The 21,442-nt window shown below is 41.1% G+C and overlaps 2 protein-coding genes across 6 annotated transcripts in view; both read right to left on the bottom strand.

Annotated features, from left to right (window-relative positions):
- Window positions 1-2,850: 2,850 nt before the first annotated feature.
- LOC106561069 (SIN3-HDAC complex-associated factor) lies at window positions 2,851-10,350 on the bottom strand. 3 transcript variants are annotated; one of them, XM_014124688.2, is made up of 6 exons: window positions 10,151-10,350; window positions 7,653-7,780; window positions 7,140-7,239; window positions 6,881-7,004; window positions 6,421-6,571; window positions 2,851-6,157 (listed from the first exon to the last, which is right to left on the bottom strand). In XM_014124688.2, the coding sequence occupies exons 2-6, from the start codon at window positions 7,778-7,780 to the stop codon at window positions 5,827-5,829; spliced, it is 834 nt and encodes a 277-aa protein (XP_013980163.1). In that variant the 5' UTR covers window positions 10,151-10,350; the 3' UTR covers window positions 2,851-5,826. The 3 variants fall into 3 exon arrangements, with proteins under 3 accessions (XP_013980163.1, XP_045544052.1, XP_013980164.1); XM_045688096.1 differs by lacking the exon at window positions 10,151-10,350 and adding an exon at window positions 8,355-8,512; XM_014124689.2 differs by lacking the exon at window positions 10,151-10,350 and adding an exon at window positions 7,952-8,323.
- Window positions 10,351-14,332: 3,982 nt separating this feature from the next.
- LOC106561058 (DENN domain-containing protein 5B) overlaps window positions 14,333-21,442 on the bottom strand; it is a 49,801-nt gene continuing 42,691 nt past the window's right edge. For 2 of the 3 annotated variants that reach the window (XM_014124664.2, XM_045688087.1), the window contains exons 20-21: window positions 21,249-21,411; window positions 14,333-18,082 (exon numbers count right to left, since the gene is read on the bottom strand). In XM_014124664.2, the coding sequence (XP_013980139.2) occupies window positions 17,899-18,082; window positions 21,249-21,411 (347 nt within the window). In that variant the 3' untranslated portion in view covers window positions 14,333-17,898. The remainder of the gene's footprint in view (window positions 18,083-21,248; window positions 21,412-21,442) is intronic. The other variant, XR_006756994.1, reaches the window with a different exon arrangement.

Genomic DNA, 21,442 nt, shown 5'->3' with positions numbered 1-21,442 from the left:
GGCCTATTTATTGCCTTTACCTCCCTTATCACACCTCATTTGCTCACATTGTATATAGACTTATTTTTCTACTGTATTATTGACTGTATGTTTGTTTTACAGTCTCAGTTGGTAGAGCATGGTGTTTGCAACGCCAGCATGGTGTGTGCAACGCCAGGCTTGTGGGTTCGATTCCCACAGGGGGGCAGTACAAAAAAAAAGCACACATACACACTGAACTATGCTAAACTCTCCCATGCTGGTCCAGCCAGCCTTCCAGAAGCATTGTTTCACACAGCCGTCAGCCCGCTCTGTGATGTCCACATGGTCTTAAATCCAGCCTCTGAGCACTCCAAACAGCCTACCCAACAGCTGAGGCGTCCGCGTGGTCCTAATTTCTCAATGTGTGGGACATGAAACCCCCTGTCCCCAGTGAAAGTTGTGCCCATCATATCTACAGTTGAAGTCGGAAGTTTACATACACCGTAGCCAAATACATTTAAACTCAGTTTATCACAATTCCTGACATTTCATCCTAGTAAAAATTCCCTGTTTCAGGTCAGTTAGGATAACCACTTTATTTTAAGAATGTGAAATGTCAGAATAATAGTAGAGAGAATGATTTATTTCAGCTTTTATTTCTTTCAAAGTTTACATCAATCAATCAAATGTATTTATAAAGCCCTTCTTACATCAGCTGATGTTACAAAGTGCTGTACAGAAACCCAGCCTAAAACTCCAAACAGCAAGCAATGCAGGTGTAGAAGTGCACTGGCTAGGAAAAACTCCCTAGAAAGGCCAGAACCTAGGAAGAAATCTAGAGAGGAACCAGGCTACATATACTCAATTAGTATTTGGTAGCATTGCCTTTAAATTGTTTATCTTGGGTCAAATGTTTCGGGTAGCCTTCCACAAACTTCCCACAATAAGTTGGGTGAATTTTGGCCCATTCCTCCTGACAGAGCTGGTGTAACTGAGTCAGGTTTGTAGGCCTCCTTGCTCGCACACACTTTTTCAGTTCTGCCCACAACTTTTCTATAGGATTGAGGTCAGGGCTTTGTGATGGCCACTCCAATACCTTGAGTTTGTTGTCCTTAAGCCATTTTGCCACAACCGTGGAAGTATGCTTGGGGTCATTGTCCATTTGGAATACCCATTTGCGACCAAGCTTTAACTTCCTGACTGATGTCTTGAGATGTTGCTTCAATATATCCACATAATTTTCCTCCTCATGATGCCATTCATTTTGTGAAGTGCACCAGTCCCTCCTGCAGCAAAGCACCCCCACAACATGATGCTGCCACCGCTGTGCTTCATGGTTGGGATGGTGTTCTTCGGCTTGCAAGCGTCCCCCTTTTTCCTCCAAACAAAACGATGGTCATTATGGCCAAATGGTTCTATTTTTGCTTCATCAGACCAGAGTAAATTTCTACAAAAAGTACGATCTTTGTCCCCATGTGCAGTTGCAAACCATAGTCTGGCTTTTTTATGGTGGTTTTGGAGCAGTGGCTTCTTCCTTGCTGGGCGGCCTTTCGGGTTATGTCGATATAGGACTCGTTTTACTGTGGATATAGATATTTTTGTACCTGTTTCCTCCAGCATCTTCAGCATCTTCACATGGTCCTTTGCTGTTGTTCTGGGATTGATTTGCACTATTCACACCAAAGTACATTCATCTCTAGGAGACAGAACGCGGTATGAACGTGGCTTCCAGAGCGGTATGACGGCTGCGTAGTCCCAGTGTTTATACTTACTATTGCTTGTACAGATGAACGGGGTACCTTCAGGCATTTGGAAATTGCTCCCAAGGATGAACCACACTTGTGGAGGTCTACAATTATTTTTCTGAGGTCTTGGCTGATTTCTTTTGATTTTCCCATGATGTCAAGCAAAGAGGCACTGAGTTTGAAGGTAGGCCTTGAAATACATCCACAGGTACACCTCCAAATGACTCAGTTAGCCTATCAGAAGCTTCTAAAGCCATGACATCATTTTCAGGATTTTTCCAAGCTGTTTAAAGGCACAGTCAACTTAGTGTATGTAAACTTCTGACCCACTGGAATTGTGATACAGTGAATGATAAGTGAAATAATCTGTCTGTAAACAATTGTTGGAAAAATTACTTGTGTCATGCACACAGTAGATGTCCTAACCGACTTGCCAAAACTATAGTTTGTTAAGAAATTTGTGGTGTGGTTGAAAAGAGTTTTAATGACTCCAACCTAAGTATGTAAACTTCCGACTTCAACTGTATATATTGCTACAATTCGGGAATGCATGAAGTTTATTAGGCTACTGATGAAATAAGTTATGAACTTCATAGGGTGGTGAAAGTGCATTGTGATGAGCCTTTCCAATAAATAGAGGGTCATATTCTGGTGACATGATCGATTATTGGCTGCCATTTGTTTTTTTTTGTCAATCTTGCTCTTTTGTCCATAATCTCATGTGGGCTATATCTGCCAATTGTTTGGTAGAGTTGGCACATTCGCTATACAACTCAATATATTTGTGACCACACCATCAGTAGAATTGAAAAGATTAAAGCCCATTTAACTAGTATTTTTATTTTTTTCAGTAGCCTATATTGGAATTTTACAGCAAAAGGTATTTTTATGTACACTACGTCACACACACATCACCTGAAAAAATGTCCAAACGCCTGAATGTACTGCATCGCAGTGCTTTAGGCCTAACTACAGACCCGGGTTTGATCCCAGGCTGTGTCACAACCAGCCGGGAGTCCCATAGGGTGACTCACAATTGGCCCAGCTTTGTCCGGGAGGGAGGACGCTTTACTTGGGAGTGGTTATAAACTACCCCAAAACAGGATAAAAGTCCAAGGTTTTTAGCAAAACAGAAGATTCTGACTCAAAATCACAAATTACTTTTATTGAAAGACTAGTACAAAAAAAGTACATCATGTATAAAACACAAAACATTGCTTTGTCTAGATCTAACTTGGTAAATAAATGCAATTGCATAGCTACAATACATGCATGAAGCACTAAAGCGAAGATTCAACTTGCAGGTCATATGCAACATTACAGGGCAAAGATGAGAGGAAAGTAAAATTGGAATATAGGCTACCTCAAAAAAAAAAAAATCACTGAAGTTCATAGTTCAACAGGCTGGATACCTGATACAAAGATACAGGTCCAATCAGATTCTTGTACAGTATATTACAGAATAAATTACTACACATTAATGTTGATCAAATAAAAATGAGTATTTTCCCCAATAATTCACAAATACTGTTAATTGTGAATTTCAGACTAGACTGATTGCTTAAGAACAACATTAAATGCTAACCATATCACAGAACTAACAAACTTTAAATGTGAAATCTAAGTTATTACATAGTGAGAAACCAGCATCAGAATAGTCACATGGGGAAAATGCACAAATACAAAATCGAAGTTTATTAGTCACATACTTCGCAGACAACATGTGCAAACGAACAGTGAAATGCTTATTTATGGATCCTTTTCCAACAATGCAGAGATAAAATATAAGAAAAAAAATTAAATAGTGATGAGGAATAAATACAGTAAATAACAAATAAAATAAACATGGCTGTATATAGGGAGTAGAAAATAACATAGCTATAACAGTATACAGGAAGTACCAGTACCGAGTCAATATGAAATAAATTAACATTTAATTAGAAAGCCCTCAACCCCCATTGAAATATGTCCATATACATACATACAATCTTCCCTATAGTATGGATAATTAAAAACTGATTTTAGTGTCCTTCTTATACCACTCAATTTACAAATAAAATGCCTAAATAACCTGTTTTGCATTTGAAATTGAATGAATTTAAGTGTGCTTTGGTTTTTGTTTGACAATGTAGGCTAGTATATCGTAGTTGCTTAACTAACCAAGTAATGATGAATCCTAAGTTTGAACATGATAGTAAGTCCTCAAAAGTATAAAATAATTAAATAACGATCAATAGAATTGACATATGTATCATGAAGTTTAAATTATACGGAAGTCCTGCCGACAAAAGAAAAATAGAATATAAAAGAAAAGAAAATAACAATTCCCCAGAATAAAAAAAACCCACTGGTTTTGACAACAGATCAAGTTGTGCTCATGTGGGTTATTTCAATGCAGGTCGAAGTTGTTGAAGTAGATCCACTGTGTGTGGTAATGACATAATCATGTCCCATTATTGACAGTAATAAACAAAAAAAGGTATCCAGATTGGCCTCCAGGAGGAATAGTTCACGATCTGAACAGGTTACTATTGTATTTGCTGATTTATAATATGGTGAAGACATTTTTTTATATAATATATAAATAAAAAATACTTTGGGGCATTGGGTCTGGAAAATAAGAGCAAGATTTAAAATAAGAGTAATATGCTTTTAAGGCCATGAAATAGCTTATTTGACACATGCATCTGATCTACAGCTCTTTTGGATGAGAAGGGTTTTTTCTTCGGCATTTATGCAAAGCACACTAGTGTTGCTTTACTTCATTTTGATAACCGTAGGCCTCCATTGCAAACGTTAACATAATAAGCAGGAGAAAACTCAAACTACCTATCTAGCACTAACTATTGCCTTACAAAAAGGGACATTTCACCATTTTCAACTTCATAGTCATCTCCACCACCCAAACATCAACATACTGTATATAAAAAACAGCCCATTTCTATATTTTGTTGTAACAAAAGGATGAGGACATCATTCGGGAAACACGTTTGAAATTGGACGCATTCCTCTGCCCAGGCGTTGTTGACACCTGCCAGATCTTACACCTGGATAGGTATTTTACGTATCAGCTAACCACATAATCATATTATACATATGCCATTTAGCAGACGCTTTTATATGTGGGTGGCCCCAGTGGGAATCGAACCCATGATATTTGCTATTGTAAGCACCTTGCTCTACCAATTGAGCCACACAGGACCACCTATGTTACAGCGATCTGCTAGTCGATGTCACAGTTGCTAGAATGGCACGCAACCATTGGTTGATGCATGCAACGTCTGAGCAGGAGCATTATCTGGTCAAAAGTACTAACTCATAATTGGTTAAAAATTACATGATGCACACCAGATAATGAATAATATTATATTTTCTGGTGTGCATCTTTTTGAGTACATAAAACAAAGAAACACAGTTTACACACTGATGTTGGTGTGGTGCTGGAGATGATGAATATGAAGTTTCAATTTGAACATTTTCCCTTAATATCATCCCTAAGTACCAACACTGACAAAACACTAGCACTGCCTTCCCTCACTAAATTAAGGCTGGTGTATTGGCTGTTGGTGCTGTGAACAGGCTCTCGACCGCGGCCCATATAGAAATACATACAGGCCATATATACAGAATAGATAAATAGTGTGAATGTGAATTTGTTTCACAATAATACAAGTGCTACTGTACGGCTGTAACCTGTTAATTAAGGTATTCTGCCGATCAGTCAAAACTACAGCATTTTATGTCAAGGAGAAAAACACCAAGAGAGGTTTCCGAACATCTGGGTTGTGTTCATAAGGCACCAAACGGAAGAAAATGGATTTGCAACACGGAGTGGACTACATGGACTTGTCCAATAATAAATGCTCATTTTCCGTTGCAAAACCTTTTCAAACATTTTCCGTTGCATGCCCAAGCCTAATGAAGACGAACCCAGGACAATACTAAGTACAACAAGACCAGATGAATTGGGAAAAACTAGTCCATATGCCTCAGTCAGTCTATAAGTTACCAAACAAACAAAATGACGGGATTCAGCTGCTCGCTGACTAAAGGCAATCAGCGGTAACTTCTTGTAAGAGCTTGTAAACCAGAAGCACTCCGTAGGCTTCCTCAAAGATGCTCACACTGTGGTGCAATATCGCCAGTCTTCCTCCTCAACCTCCTCTTTGGTCTGAGATGTTGTCATGATGACCTGTAGCTGAGGACTCTCTGAGCTTTCCTGGCTGTTTGACCTCACCTCCTCATCTTCCTTCCTCACCACCACCTCCTCCGCCACTTCTACCTCTTCCACAACCTCCTCCTCAACCTCCTCCTCTTCTTCTTCTTCTTCCTCCTCCAGCTCCTGCTGCTGCTGTTGCCGTTTCTTGCGGCAGCAGGGCTTGAAGAGGTGAGGGTCGATGAGCACCTCCCCAAAGCGGCCCTTGTAGATGATCCCACAACACACCTTTTGCCTGGAGGAGGAGCAAAGGAACATGGGATTATTCATGTAATACTGATAGTTTATGCGACCATACAAGATTTGGTAAATTATTGTTATAGCGACGAATGCATACGTGCATATAAAATACAAAGTCTTAGATGGCTCGTGTTTCCTTTTTTTCTTTCTATTTCTCTCTTATCCGAGTACCAAAGCATCTGGTGAAAATGAACAAGGACACTTCCAGGCTGGATATTACAGACACAGTGTTTTGATTGGAGGGGACTGCGGCCTTACCTCTTCCAGTAGGTGAGGTCCAGGAAGGAGAAGACAGGGGAGCGGCTGGAGCCTGGGGAGAGCTCCGTGTCGGAGCCCTCATCTGAAGGGTTGCTGTAGCTGGGAGACTGGGCCGGGGAGGCACTGGACGTGGTGCTGTGGGCATCAGAGTCTGGAGGTAGAACCATAGATGTAGAAGGCTATACTGTAGTGTACATCATTGGATAGACTGAAGGAGTATGTTAAGTTTGGTGATGTCGCACAATGTTTAAATCTCAACCTTCCGGATTATGCACAAATTTAGGCTACGTTATAAAGGTACTTGTGAAATGAAAATAAATATTGTCTGACTCAGTGCCTCAACATCTGAAAAGCACTGAGATTGGGTCTTACTGTTGCATTGATCTATTACTGAATTAGCAAAACGGATCTAAAAGTGGTCAAACCTTAATATGTTTATGGGGCACTGAACAGGACTTACTGTTCCTCTTTAGCTCTTTCTGCAGTCGGCTGATCTGGATCGGCATGGCTCTCTTGGAGAGGGACTTCCGTTTCTTTGGCCTGGAGGAAATCTTTAGGCTGGGGCCTCCTCGGGCATCAACCACCTAGGATAGGATATAAGAAAGTGAAGAGAGAAGTGAAGAGAGGCACTCCCATAACTTTTTTTCCTTCTTAACCATTTCCAACAGGCAGGTGAGTAGTGAGGAGCAGATGTAGACAAAAAAAAACGTGGAGCTTACGTGATTCCAGTTTTTCTTAGACCCCACTGGGAGTTTCTTACATCGTTTCACCAGGAGTACACAGGCATTGCAGATTTCTCCAGACCGAGTTTCACATAATCTACATGTGGGGAAAACATGTGAAATATGGGTTAAGCAGGACCATGTGAACAATGTAAATATTATGGATGTTCACAATGACATTACATTTAGCTTACCAGGAGGAACACAATTTCTGACCATTTTACAGTAATTCACATGTAGCTGTCCACTCATTAGGGATAATAATATTTTGTTAATTTTCAGAGTGTGTTTTGGAGGCTGCAGTCCACCGATTTGCTGCACAGGCCCCATGCATAATTATGCACTGAGTGCTATGGAAACAGAAGTCAATGTGTGATATTTTATTGACTGCTCAGCTTTTCTTTTTTTTTTTATGTTTTACAACGCCTGCAGTCATTCTACTTTTGCAAGAATGCATAGATGTCGAAATCTGCTATAAGGGCGCGGTAACTGCCAGAAATCCTTGCTTACCCGAAACAGCTCGTGAAGTCATTCTCGTACCGCTTGCTGTCGGTGAAGCGTGAGCTGGAGGACTTGGCGCGGCAGATGCAACATCCGTCTAAACTCCGGTACATCTTTGGCTTGTGAAAGCCAAACATCTGTTTTCAAAAACACAAAACAGCAAAGGCATTTGCAGTTTAATAAAAATAAAAAAAAATAAAAAAATTGTACAAATCATTATGAAAGGGAATGGTCTATAATAAGATATGGTTATGGTCAATTTTGTTCAAAAGTGATTTATTTGCAAAAGATTCAGCCTGTGTACCAACCAGCGGAACAACAGGTAATTTCAATCTTTTTTTCCCTCCGTATAGGCTAACTATTGTAATAATGGTTGATAGACATGCAATACTTTTCAGATGTCTCGCGCGTTAAATAAAGGTGAAAAATAATAACGCGCAGCAGATGAAAGTGAGCATCTTGCCATGCCCTGACCCAAAAGGAGCGAATATAGGTCAGCTGTCTGTCTGCGTGTCATACAGATAATGTCACCCTGCTGCCGCGCTCTTATCGTCTTCGGAGATTTGCATTGCATAGCTGCCGCAGCGATATGGCCAAATATTACATATCCTTAGCTAGGACAAAATTGTAAACTCTGGTTTGACGCTAAAAGACACAGACGCACCGACGCAGTAAATGAAATAACCAAGGCCTAAGCTAAGTTTATCTGACCTGCTGCTTGTGTCAATACCTCGTGGTGCAAGAAATGTGAAGAAAATGTGGAAGAACGGGTTATTTCTCATTTGCATTTAAAGGAGAAGGATATATTATGTTGCCATGCAAACCCTATCACGATGCGTGGAAGCCTTCAAAATAATCATGCGGCAAAACCGTGAGCCGCGCCCCCTACAGTCTACTTGTTTTGCCATATAAGTGGCAGTCCTTCGGGTCTCTTGACAGTGCAGTGGCACAACCAGACAGTAGCAGGATAATACAGTACGTGACGTAACTCTACATGGCAACAGACTTCAAAGGCGGAGAGGGGGTGTGTGTGTGGAGGCCAAGGGGTGTGTGAGCGGAGGAGGCCAGGGGGTGTGTGTGTGGAGGAGGAGGCCAGGGGGGTGTGTGTGTGTGGAGGAGGAGGCCAGGGGGTGTGTGTGTGTGGAGGAGGAGGCCAGGGGGTGTGTGTGTGTGTGGAGGAGGAGGCCAGGGGGTGTGTGTGTGTGTGGAGGAGGAGGCCAGGGGGTGTGTGTGTGGAGGAGGGGGCCCGTGGGGGGGGGGGTGGAGGAGGGGGCCAGGAGGTGTGTGTGTGTGTGTGTGAGGGAGGAATGGAGCTTGTGATGTGCTATTATGCGCGTAATATTTAGGATTTTGAAGTTGTAAAACCGACTAACATCGTTTGTCATTAAAAACGACCTATGTTTAAAAACGAAATGAGTCGGTCGTGATGGAAAAACAACCTTAGCACCGAAGAAAGACTACTGTAAATCGATACGTCCCCCGCCCACTTACACGAGGAAGCATGGCACAAGAACAGCCTCATATGCGCACCCATTTTAACTGAACGTTTCAACCCACCGTCTGAGTCCATAAACTCGATTATGTCATTGACACAACCGCATTATCAAACTGTTTACATAAAAAGAACATAGTCCTCTCTAAAGCGAGACAATTTGGCTTTGGAATAGTCGTGTAATGTGATCTTTAGGCTACACATTGTTATTCAGGCGACGTCGCGTCACTGGCCAGTGCAACTCCAAACACCAAATGCGCACGAAGTTCAAAGCTTCGGCTTTTAACTGTGACAACGTAGGTCTACATAAATTATTTTAAAAGTGTGGTTTAATCTTGCTATGATTTTCAGTTCGTGGCTATCATTTGGTTAGGCTACTACTTGTTTTGTGATAGATGCATCCGTGTTGACAGAGCAATCGCCCGCGTGTTGAAAGCGCACCATCTCGGGTAGGAAGGCAGGCATGATGGGGTCTCGAACTTGGGTATTACTTACTTCAGTAAGCAGTCGAATAAATAGCGGAACATGCACATTTCAACATCGCAAACTAAGTGTACACGAAAGGCTCAGGAATCCACCTATTAAGAATCACAACTAAAAATGAATTAATCGGGAAGAGACTATATAACTCGAAATAAAGAGGATAAAATGAGTAGGCCTAAATCTGCTGTTCACCCATTTTTGATATGTTGCAGACTGTGTTTATTTAGTTCACCATCAGAAGTCAACAAACAGGCATATTGCTGCAATCGTTTCATTCCCATTTAAACTAGCCTATTAAATCCGGTATATATATATTTTTAAAAAGGTTAAACGAATAAATAGGCTAGGCTTATAGGCCAATTAATTCTGTTTCTCGAACTGTGAAAATCGTTAATTGTTCGCCTTCTCAAGTGGCCAAAACAACTCGGAGCTTGCTTGTTTTGAAGCCTACAATAGCCAAGCAAACTGACACAAAAAAATGTTGCACATTTTGAGAAGCCTCGACCTGAACAATAGCCAACACAATCCTTACCTTAAATGCAAGTCGAACGTAGCTGATACAAAGTAATAACCTTGAACACGAGTCGTTACAATGTAGCCTAACTACTCTTCACAATTCCACAGCATCGGATACCGTTCTCTCGTGTTGATGTCTAGCTCGCTGTGTATGGGACTTGGTAGTTGTGGACTCAGTGCGCCTGCGCTCCATCCACGCCTCCATTTTCTGATTTTCTTCAATCAACCTGATTTGCATAAACGGCTGACGTTTCATAGCGTTTGCGCTCTGCTGGCGTTATAAGGATGGGAACATTGCGCGGGAACAGGGGGCTCGTCTTTCGTTGCTATGGCACGTTGAAGAATGTAAGCAAAGAGGCGGAGACAATCTTTTACTATGGAACGCCAGATGGCTTGTTAAAATGCAGTCGCTTGAGTAATGGCCGTTATAACAAAACATTAGTAACTGGACTAGGTCTCGTTTAGTGGACAAGGACTCGTGTAGCTGTGTAACTCCAACATACATTTATTTCAAAGTGAGAACCACTCACTGACATCTGACTTTTTATCAAATCAAAATCAAATTGTATTGGTATGCGGGTGTAGCGAAACGCTTGTGTTCCTAGTTCCAAAAGTGCAGTAATTTAAAAAAAATACACAACTTATTTTTACTCCAGCTATTTAAAAACCTCTTAAGGATCCGGCCCTTTCAAAAAATGTTCTCCTAAAATGACATACCCAACTCTAACTGCCTGTAGCTCAGGACCTGAAGCAAGGATATGCATATTCTTGATACCATTTGAAAGGAAACACTTTGAAGTTTGTGGAAATGTAAAATGAATGTAGGAGAATATAACACATTAGATCTGGTAAAAGATAATACAAAGAAAAAAAACGTGTTTTTTTGGTATTTTTGTTGTTGTTGTACAATCATCTTTGAAATGCAAGAGAAAGGCCATAATATATTATTCCAGCCCAGGCGCAATTTAGATTTTGGCCACTAGATGGCAGCAGTGTATGTACAAAGTTTTAGACTGATCCAAAGAACCATTGCATTTCTGTTCAAACTGTTGTATCAAGACTGCCCAAATGTGCCTAATTGGTTTATTAATAACTTTTCAAGTTCATAACTGTGCACTCTCCTCAAACAATAGCATGGTATTCTTTCACTGTAATAGCTACTGTAAATTGGACAGTGCAGGTAGATTAACAATAATTTAAGCATTCTGCCAATATCAGATATGTCTATGTCCTGGGAATTGTTCTTGTTACTTACAAACTCATGCTAATCGCATTAGCCTACGTTAGCTCAACCGTCCCACGGGGGACCCACCGATCCTGTAGAGGCATATCCCCTCATCTACAAGCCCATAAGAGTGACCAGTTCATCTGCCACCCTTATTGATAATATTTTTTACAAATTCTTTGAGTAATGTGGCTAAAACAGGTATACTTTATTCTGACATTTTTGACCACTTTCCAGTGGTGGAAAAGGTACCCAATTGTCATACTTGAGTAAAAGCAGAGGTGATTTTAGCATGTAAATATTGGTGGTGCAAACTATATACAGTTGAAGTCGGAAGTTTACATACACCTAGGTTGGAGTCATTCAAACTCGTTTTCAACCACTCCACAAATTTCTTGTTAACAAACTATAGTTTTGGCAAGTCGGTTAGGACATCTACTTTGTGCATGACACAAGACATTTTTTTACAGACAGATTATTTCACTTATAATTCACTGTATCACAATTCCAGTGGGTCAGAAGTTTACATACACAAAGTTGACTGTGTCTTTAAACAGCTTGGAAAATTCCAGAAAAATATGTCATGGCTTTAGAAGCTTCTGATAGGCTAGTTGACATCATTTGAGTCAATTGGAGGTGTACCTGTGGATGTATTTCAAGGCCTACCTTCAAACTCAGTGCCTCTTTGCTTGACATCATGGGAAAATCAAAAGAAATCAGCCAAGACCTCAGAAAGAAAATTGTAGACCTCCACAAGTCTGGTTCATACTTGGGAGCAATTTCCAAACGCCTGAAGGTACCACGTTCATCTGTACAAACAATAGTACGCAAGTATAAACACCATGGGACCACGCAGCCATCATACCGCTTAGGAAGGAGACTCCTTCTGTCTCCTAGAGATGAACGTACTTTGGTGCGAAAAGTGAAAATCAATCCCAGAACAACAGCAAAGGACCTTGTGAAGATGCTGGAGGAAATGGGTACAAAAGTATCTATATCCACAGTAAAACGAGTCCTATATCGACATAACCTGAAAGGCCGCTCAGCAAGGAAGAAGCCACAGCTCCAAAACCGCTATAAAAAAGCCAGACTACGGTTTGCAACTGCACATGGGGACAAAGATGGTACTTTTTGGCGAAATGTCCTCTGGTCTGATGAAACAAAAATACAACTGTTTGGCCATAATGACCATTGTTATGTTTGGAGGTAAAAGGGGGAGGCTTGCAAGCCAAAGAACACCATCCCAACCGGGAAGCACGGGAGGGGCAGCATCATGTTGTGGGGGTGCTTTGCTGCAGGAGGGACTGGTACACTTCACAAAATAGATGGCATCATGAGGAATTGAAAATTATGTGGATATATCGAAGCAACATCTCAAGACATCAGTCAGGAAGTTAAAGCTTGGTCGCAAATGGGTCTTCAAAATGGACAATGACCCCAAGCATAGTTCCACAGTTGTGGCAAAATTGCTTAAGGACAACAAAGTCAAGGTATTGGAGTGGCCATCACAAAGCCCTGACCTCAATCTTATAGACAATTTGTGGGCAGAACTGAAAAAGCATGTGCGAGCAAGGAGGCCTACAAACCTGACTCAGTTACACCAGCTCTGTCAGGAGGAATGGGCCAAAATTCACCCAACTTATTGTGGGAAGCTTGTGGAAGGCTACCCGAATCGTTTGACCCAAGTTAAACAATTGAATGGCAATGCTACCAAATACCAATTGAGTGTATGTAAACTTCTGACCCACTGGGAATGTGATGAAAGAAATTAAAGCTGAAATAAATAAATAATTCTCTCTACTATTATTCTGACATTTCACATTCTAAAAATAAAGTGGTGATCCTAACTGACCTAAGACAGGGAATTTTTACTTGGATTAAATGTCAGGAATTGTGAAAAACTGAGTTTAAATGTATTTGGCTAAGGTGTATGTAAACTTCCGACTTCAACTGTACCTCGTACCCCTGCACATTAACTCGGTACTGGTACCCCTTGTACATAGCCAAGCTATCTTACTCATTGTGTATTTATTCCTTATTATTTTTTTATTTTATTTTATTTTTTACGTTTTTGCATTGTTGAAGTAAGCATTTCACTGTTAGTCTACACATGTTGTTCACGAAGCATATGACAAATTTGATTTGATTTAACCCCCTCCATGTAGTCTAACTCACACCAGCACGAACATATATTTTCATGTTTACTGAGTAAATGTGTTTACTGAGTAAACATACACAAATAATAATTAGTATGCTTTGCTTATCTGATTGAGCATACCTTTCTTGTACTTATATTGCATTTTTGTGGTGGGGTTTTCATATAAGCCCTTTTGGTTTCCAACTCACCTGCACAACGTTTTTACCGGTTTGCATCTGTACTGTTGTAGGGCAGCCCCCGAAGTGACTCTTACATTTATCTACACTCTATGCAAAATATTTTTTCTTTTCAGGAATTCAGCCTTTTCTGTGTTGATCTCCCCAACCCCCATTGTCACACCTCTGAGAAGCAGAGGTTCTTTTGTGATTACATCATGTATGTCTGATATCTAATTAGAGATTAACTTTACAGTAAAACTATTGGTCAACAAATGAGATGCTTATAAAAAGGGTGTAAGATTCATTGTTCTTTTCCTTTTGTTCTTGACTTGCTGTGGTGAGATACCTACACTCTCTTCCCTCTTCCTCTCCCATGACCTATGGGCAAAAGCCATGCTATCTTTTTCTCTCTCTCTAGCTCTCTCTCTCTCTCTCTCTCTCTGACCATGCTTAGAATGATGCCTTGTAATGCTTGTTAATGCTTTGTAACTTAAGCTTTATGCCTTATGTGAATCCATACATTTTACAATGTAATTCCATTCTCAGACATTTCTTAATTGCCTATTACTGTAACTCAGCTATAGTGTCCTTGCATATGGCTATTTATCTTATGGAGTCTTATCTTATGGAATCATATCACCTGACAAACAAAGCAAATAGTTTATCTTAGACTTTAATCTTTAATGACACGTTTCATAAATATTCAAAGTAACAATAATACATTATTGCTTACCCTAATATCTATTTTCAGGTAATATTAGTAGACTTGGACATTGTGGCTTTGACTAAGGATAGTGCTTGCAGGACAGCGCACGAGACAGTATCTTGGGACCTTGTCAACAAAAAAAGCGCATGTAATATCAATACAATATGAAGCTTATTTCTGTACTCAGTGTTTTGACCTAGCAATTACGATTAAATAAGCAACATGATATTACGATCAGAAAATGCAGAAAACACTTTTCTACTTGTTGACCGATTGTTTTCACAAGTCTATTGTAAGTAACAATGTATATTGTAACATTGGATGACTGACAACTATTTACTAGGCGACGTTCAAATAAACAAACATTCACAGTAAAAAAAAAAAAAGCTGTGTGAACAAAATGTTCATTTAACACAAGACCATTTTCAATATTTCACTAACCTATATTTGTCAGCAAAACCAGAATGACCCCGGAGGCAAACAGTGAATCGAACAACACAGATCAATAAGTCAGGGAACATTAAGAGTCGTGCCGCTTATGGCTTCAGTAGGTAAAATAAAACTTCCAATGTACAGGACTAGGCAACTGTTGCACAGAGACAATTTCAAGAGAAAATTACATGAGTTTTTGGTAACACTTTATATCAACTTTCATGAATAGGCATTCATAAACATTTTAATATATTTGTTTACCCCTTTTTCTCCCCAATCTCGTGGTATCCAATTGGTAGTTACAGTCTTGTCCCATCTCTGCAACTCCCGTACAGACTTGGAAGAGGCGAAGGTGGAGAGCCGTGCATCCTCCGAAACATAACCCAGCCGAACATCACTGCTTCTTGACACAATGCCTGCTTAACTCAGAAGCGTGCTTTGCACCCAGCCCGCCACAGGAGTCACTAGAGTGCAATGGGACAAGAACATCCCTGCCAGCCAAACCCTCCCCTAACCCGGCCAATGCTGGGCCAATTGTGCGCCGCCCCATGGGTCTCCCGCTCATGGCCGGCTGGGACAGAGCCTGGACTCAAACCAGGATCTCTAGTGGCACAGCTAGCACTGCAATGCAGTACCTTAGACCACCGCGCCACTCGGGAGGCCATTACTAAACAATTTATAAATGTAAGTGTTATTTGTAAGCCATTATAAGCATAATATTTTATAACATTGATACTTTATAAAGCATTTGATGTTTTTTTTTTCATGAAAGATATTACAAAGTGTTACCAAGATTTGGAGGACAAACATGTACACCAGCTTTTGAGCAGAGTAACTATCCTAAATTAATCCATTCACAATGCCATAAAAATACACATGATTGGCAGGCAGAAAAACTGTGTCTAGAGAATACACCACAGAGAGAGAAAAACAGGGGTGTATTCATTAGTGCATACCATTGAAAACGGTAGCGGAAATTAGCGTTTATTGGACAAGTTCGTCCCTCCTCGTTTCGGCCCGTTTGGTTCCTAGTGAATACACCCCTGATATGGCCATGCATGCATTTGTCAGGTTTATATTCCCAGGGAAAGCATAACAGCAATAGGATTCAAAGTAGGCCTGGTGGGCAGGTCAAAGTTCATGACCATCACTACCACCACAACTCTTTTCTCTTTTCTCCTCCCTTGTTCTTCACGGTGTGAGCTGAGACATCAAAGCTGGTTGAGTAAAAGGGAATCACTCCGCCTCACTCCTCCTAGAGACAGATCACAGTGTAGATAAGCATAAGAGGAAAAGAAAGAAGAAAACATGTTGTTTTCTTCTGTGTGTATGTACAGTATGTATGACATTGACTTCTTTAGTGGACAAGGCAGTAGGCCTGCTGTGCTGTGGCAATATAGGCCTGCAGAAGCTGCCGGTTGGCAGTGGCTTGTTTCTGGGTTCCTTCCCCTCCCAGACACCACCCACAAATAACTTCCTCTTTTCATGAGAGTTCAGCTGTCTAGTTTTGACCAGCCCTGCTGGCTGTGTCTCAATAGTCTAAAGCCTGTGTCGCACAAAGCAATTAGGACGCAATTTCTGTTGTAGACGTAAGTTGCAAGCAGGGTTGCATGGGGAGTAATTTATTACATGTAATCGGATAAAAAAATAAAATACATATAACTTTAATCAGCGAGAAAGTAATCAGATTACATTATGGAGTTTGGGTAATCCAAGTTATTTTACCCTTACATTTTGGACAGGTAACTAGTAACTAACAGATTACATTTAGAAAGAAACATACCCAACCCTGGTTGCAAGTGACATCTGAGTCCCGAACAGAACGATATGACAAGTCTTGTAGCTCACTGATTGGACATTGCATACAGTCAGTTTGTGAAATAAGATCGATTTCTAGCACTTGCGATTGCAATGCAACTAAGTTGCTGGCCATTTTTGTGGGTTGCCACATTGGGCAACCCAGACGCGACTTTGTTGCAAGCATAAAAAAAATTGCATTCAGATTGCTTCGTGTGACTTCGGCTTCAAGTAACTTCCTGTCACTGTCTCCTTTCCTTCCTCTACACTAGATCGGACGGGATTGAAGAGGTGATGATCCAATGACGAGCTTTGTGCCACACTGCTTACTTACAACTGTCAAGTCTTCTCAGATCGGTGCAGAAAGGAAGAAGAGGACACAGTGAGAGGCAGTCGTTAGGGCTGTGACGGTCATGTCATTTTGGATGACGGTAATTAGTCAGCCAAATAACCGCTGTCACCGTTATATAACCATATGAATAGCAAAACAAATGATCGATTTTTAATTTTTTTAAGGGGCAATCTGCAGTTGCTACATTCATTTTGGGACTTGTGATTGAGTGATATGTACCCATTGATTCTTGAAGAATATAACTTACAAATGCCTCATTTAGTTCAAATGTTATACGCCATCAGAACCTAAAATATAAGCTTGTTTTACTCCAATGTTTGTAAACAAAGTAACTCTAAACAAACACTTTAGCCTAAAACATGGTTAAAACTATAATTCTGACATCATGGATGGTCAGTCTTTGCATCCATAGCTCTGTTTATGAATTTGAGAGTGGTTACATTTCTCCAGCCCCATCCCTTAGCTTTATACCAAAGCAGGGGCGCTTTTTTTTTTATCGTTTCAACCGCAGATTGCCGCTTTAAAGACGCACATTTTCTTTCTCCTGACTGCTGCTGCAGGGAGGGGGGAGTTGCCTAGGCAACCGAATACTAGTTTGCTACAACATCCTGCTTGTTTCACCAAGGAGCAACAAAGTTTCACCGTTGTAGAATCCATGTTACAGCAGAAACCGACGCAACCGCACAAATGCCCAGCCGTCCCGTCAGCTGTTCATTCCACCCCCCCAAAAAACATGATCATAATTTAAATGGTTATGAAGGTGATTTTATTTTCATGACAGTCTTCATCCATAACCGTCAGTTACACGGTTATACGGTAATTGTGCCAGCCCTAGCAGTCACTCGACTCTGTTGAGGTCCTGCTACCCTGTGTACGTTGTGCATTCTGTGAATAGGGGTAAAACTCCATATCCCAGTGTCCTCAGCGGCGGTGGGGTTAGAGGTCAACCCCCTTAATGAGGGCCGTCTCCAGGGTGATGGGGAACTCGTGGAGGGTATGGAGGATGCGGGAGAGGGAGTTGACGGCGGCGCGGTCCTGGACCAAAGCCGACTCCTCGTAGAGACGAGCCGTCAGGTGGGACTCGGCCAACAAGGGGAGCCACTGGGGCAGCAGCTGGTCCCTGCCAACACAGAGGGTCAAAGGTCAAATCATAACTTTCTCCACAGGCCTGTTCAAGAGGGCGCAATGCTACCTAACGTTCAGACATTGTGTAAAACAAATCTGATTGCCTACCATGTGAAATAGAGGGATCATGTCAGCTCTATTCATTACATTTCTATCTGCAATGTTCTGAATGTTCCACCTCTCTAAATACACCCCGTGATTACTCTGATAAGGACAAAGTGGCCCTAAGGCAACTGATCTAAGCAAAGTTTTGCATTTATGCTATAATGGTTAAGGATTGGAATTGGCGAGAGGACGCTGATCCTAAATCTGTGCCTATAGAGGCAACTTGTACCCGGAGCTGTTGACTAGGTCCTCAGATTCAAGTTAGGCATTTTATTTAAAATTCAACAGCATCAATTAAGTGAGCTCATTTGATATGGGTTTTATTTGATGCTTCTTCCAGTAGTGGTAATTTACTAGCTAGGTGGTCCATCTCAGGAAAATGTAGATACAATATACAGGAGAGTACTATGTCAAAACAAAGCACCTCAGACCACTTACAGTCCGAAATCCTCACCGAAATAACATTGTGTGATGTAAACGAGTCAGGTCGGTGACTGTGAGGCCTTGGCAGCTCCAGGAAGGGGCAAGACTGTGCTGAAGCCCCCTCTAGAATAGCCCTTGCACATACACGCATGTACCATATATTGCAAGCACTCGTATGCATGGACCAAGCTACTCCTTACCTACCCCCAGTGAAAACTGTATAGTGCCACCCCTGGGCCTTGGAGACCAGGGCCCGTATCCACAAAGCCTCTCAGAAAAGGTCCTAGGAATCCTGATAAAACCTGTTTTAAGACTAAAGAAAACTCCAAGCTCAGAGCTAGGTTTAAGGATGATGTTAAGACTGCCCAGGCAAACTCTGAGCCAACTCATACAATGTGATATTGCGCTCCAAAGGGACAACTTGAAATAACAATGTAGGTAATTGTAAAGTGGTTGTTCCACTGGATATCATAAGGTGAATGCACCAATTTGTAAGTCGCTCTGGATAAGAGCGTCTGCTAAATGACTTAAATGTAAATGTAATGTAAATGTAATTAAATAATCAAAATGTTGATTTATTAGCCTATTTGTTATAAGTATTTAGGTATAGCATGTGAAATCATTGTCAAAGGTTGCATACACATCTAGGTTATTGATGTATTTAAAATGTTGACATTTTCTAAATGTTGTATTAATTTAACCTTTATTTCACTAGGCAAGTCGGTTAAGAACGAATTCTTATTTACAATGACGGCCTACCATATAGAATTATCAAAACATTATTTTTAACTACTCCAAAGCAATTACCGTAAATTCCGGACTATAAGCCGCAACTTTTTTCCCAGGCTTTGAACCTCGCGGCTTAAACAATGACGTGGCTAATATATGGATTTTTCCCGCTTGAATTTTTTTTTTCTCCAAAAAAACACATTCTGTGACATGCTCAGTTTTTTGGCGGCATGAAGCTTTCATTAGACCAATGAAATTGCCGAACGGGTTAAGGTCAAACAACTTTTTTGTTTACTGTTTAGATTAAATCGAGTGCTCTCAAACTTCCCATCATTCTGATTACGGTAGTCATTTTGTCACCCTCATCATGGCAAAGACACGGAGAAATGCATATGATAAAGCTTTCAAGTTGAAGGCGATTGATCTGGCTGTTGGAAAAGGAAATAGAGCTGCTGCACGGGAGCTTGGTCTTAATGAGTCGATAAGACGTTGGAAACAGCAGCGTGAGGAATTGACTCAGTGCAAAAAGACAACTAAAGCTTACTGCAAATTTTGTATTTTTTGTTACAAGCCGTGTTTCGTTAAAGCCTATTTATTTTTGTTACAAGCCGTGTTTCGTTAAAGCCTGTGTAAAGTTAATTTGTTTCAATGTACCGGTAGGCACCTGCGGCTTATAGACATGTGCGGCTTATTTATGTTCAAAAAAAAATAATGTTTCATTCAGTGGGTGCGGCTTATATTCAGGTGCGCTTAATAGTCCGGAAATTACAGTACATGTGGTGCAGGAACCACTGACTCGCTGCATTTCTCTATTATCAAGACACGTGCTGGTAACTCTTAACTGGTTAGGACAGCTCATGAGGTGTCCTAAATATCTGTCGACTAGGGGTGACTTATGATTAAAGCTTTTATTTTTACTCATAAGAGTAAAATGTTTATTCTCAGCACATACGACCAATCTTCTACTTTGTGTGGATACGGGCCCAGTCCTGCTGCAAGCCACTCTGTCTGAGGAGCGCTCAGGGGCTTCAGGGGGAGGGAAAGTGTGTAACTCTGACACAATTAACACAACCACCAGAGGGCAGGGGTGACGTTCCGATTTTCATTAGAAGGCCTTGTTCGAATGCATCTATCCAAGTCCCACCTGCACAAGTGGGGTCTCAACTGGGGTTAATTCTGAGGGATGCAGCGTTCTGAACACGCAGATAGAAATATGATGATCAGAGCTGAAATGATTCCCTATTCTGCATGACAGTCATATCTGTTCTACTTGTTGGGTTCTGAGAATATGAAATATACTTATTCATGTCACTGAGGGAGAGAGGGTATAACGTTTACATTATATCAGGTATCCTATTGAAATATTGATTGCTTAGGTTTAGAGGGTCTACACCAGAAGTTAATAGTTATCTGTAGGAGGAAGGTATATAGTGTGTGCAATTAAGCTTGGAATGTGCTGTGTAGGGAAAGCGATCACATGTGGCATGCACTGATAAGGGGAGAGAACCGTGGATTCGTGATGAAGGAGGGGGGGGTTCGAGATCAGCTCAGGTCACGTTATTAAGGAAGAAAGAAAAGTTTATGGCCCGTATCACTTAAGTGTCCTGCCTAGCAGTAAAGACAATGTTTGTACAGATGTGTAAGTGGACACTCAGCCTTGGAGGAAGGGTTAAATATCAGTGCTTGTGTGAAAAGGTTTTTGTCTAATACAGCTGTATTGACCCTCTGGGAAGAATAAACTTGGTTAAGCTTTCATAGCGTCCGTTGAGTTTGAACTCTGAAAATTAGAACCTAACATACTAAATATATTTACAGTATATCTGAATGTTTTGTGATGTGACGTTACATCCTCCTGGCCCCTACCATCTCCATTGCCGTTTGAACTTTCAACTTTGACCTCTCACCTGACTCCCAGGCAGACCAGCAGCTGGAACTTGCCCTCCTTGCCGATGTTCCGCGGCGAGGCGTTGATGGCATTGGCATAGTGACACAGAGAGTCACACAGTTCCGTTGACCCCCGCAAGTCACCCATTTGATCTGCCATCTCCATGGAAACCACCACCTTCTCTGTGGGGGAGAGGTGCAGAGCAGGTAACAC

This window comes from Salmo salar, chromosome ssa10 (genome assembly GCF_905237065.1).
Source record: "Salmo salar chromosome ssa10, Ssal_v3.1, whole genome shotgun sequence".
NCBI lineage: Eukaryota > Metazoa > Chordata > Actinopteri > Salmoniformes > Salmonidae > Salmo > Salmo salar.
The sequence above is the reverse complement of the archived record's forward strand: the minus strand, read 5'-3'. Positions and strand labels throughout refer to the sequence as shown.

Excerpts from the sequence above, each read along its gene's own strand:
- LOC106561069 (XM_014124688.2), bottom strand. The coding sequence starts at position 7,780 with ATGTTTGGCTTTCACAAGCCAAAGATGTACCGGAGTTTAGACGGATGT. Across the intron at positions 7,005-7,139 it reads CTAAGAAAAACTGGAATCAC|GTGGTTGATGCCCGAGGAGG; the intron begins GTAAGCTCCACG and ends ATCCTATCCTAG. Across the intron at positions 6,572-6,880 it reads GAAAGAGCTAAAGAGGAACA|ACTCTGATGCCCACAGCACC; the intron begins GTAAGTCCTGTT and ends TTCTACCTCCAG.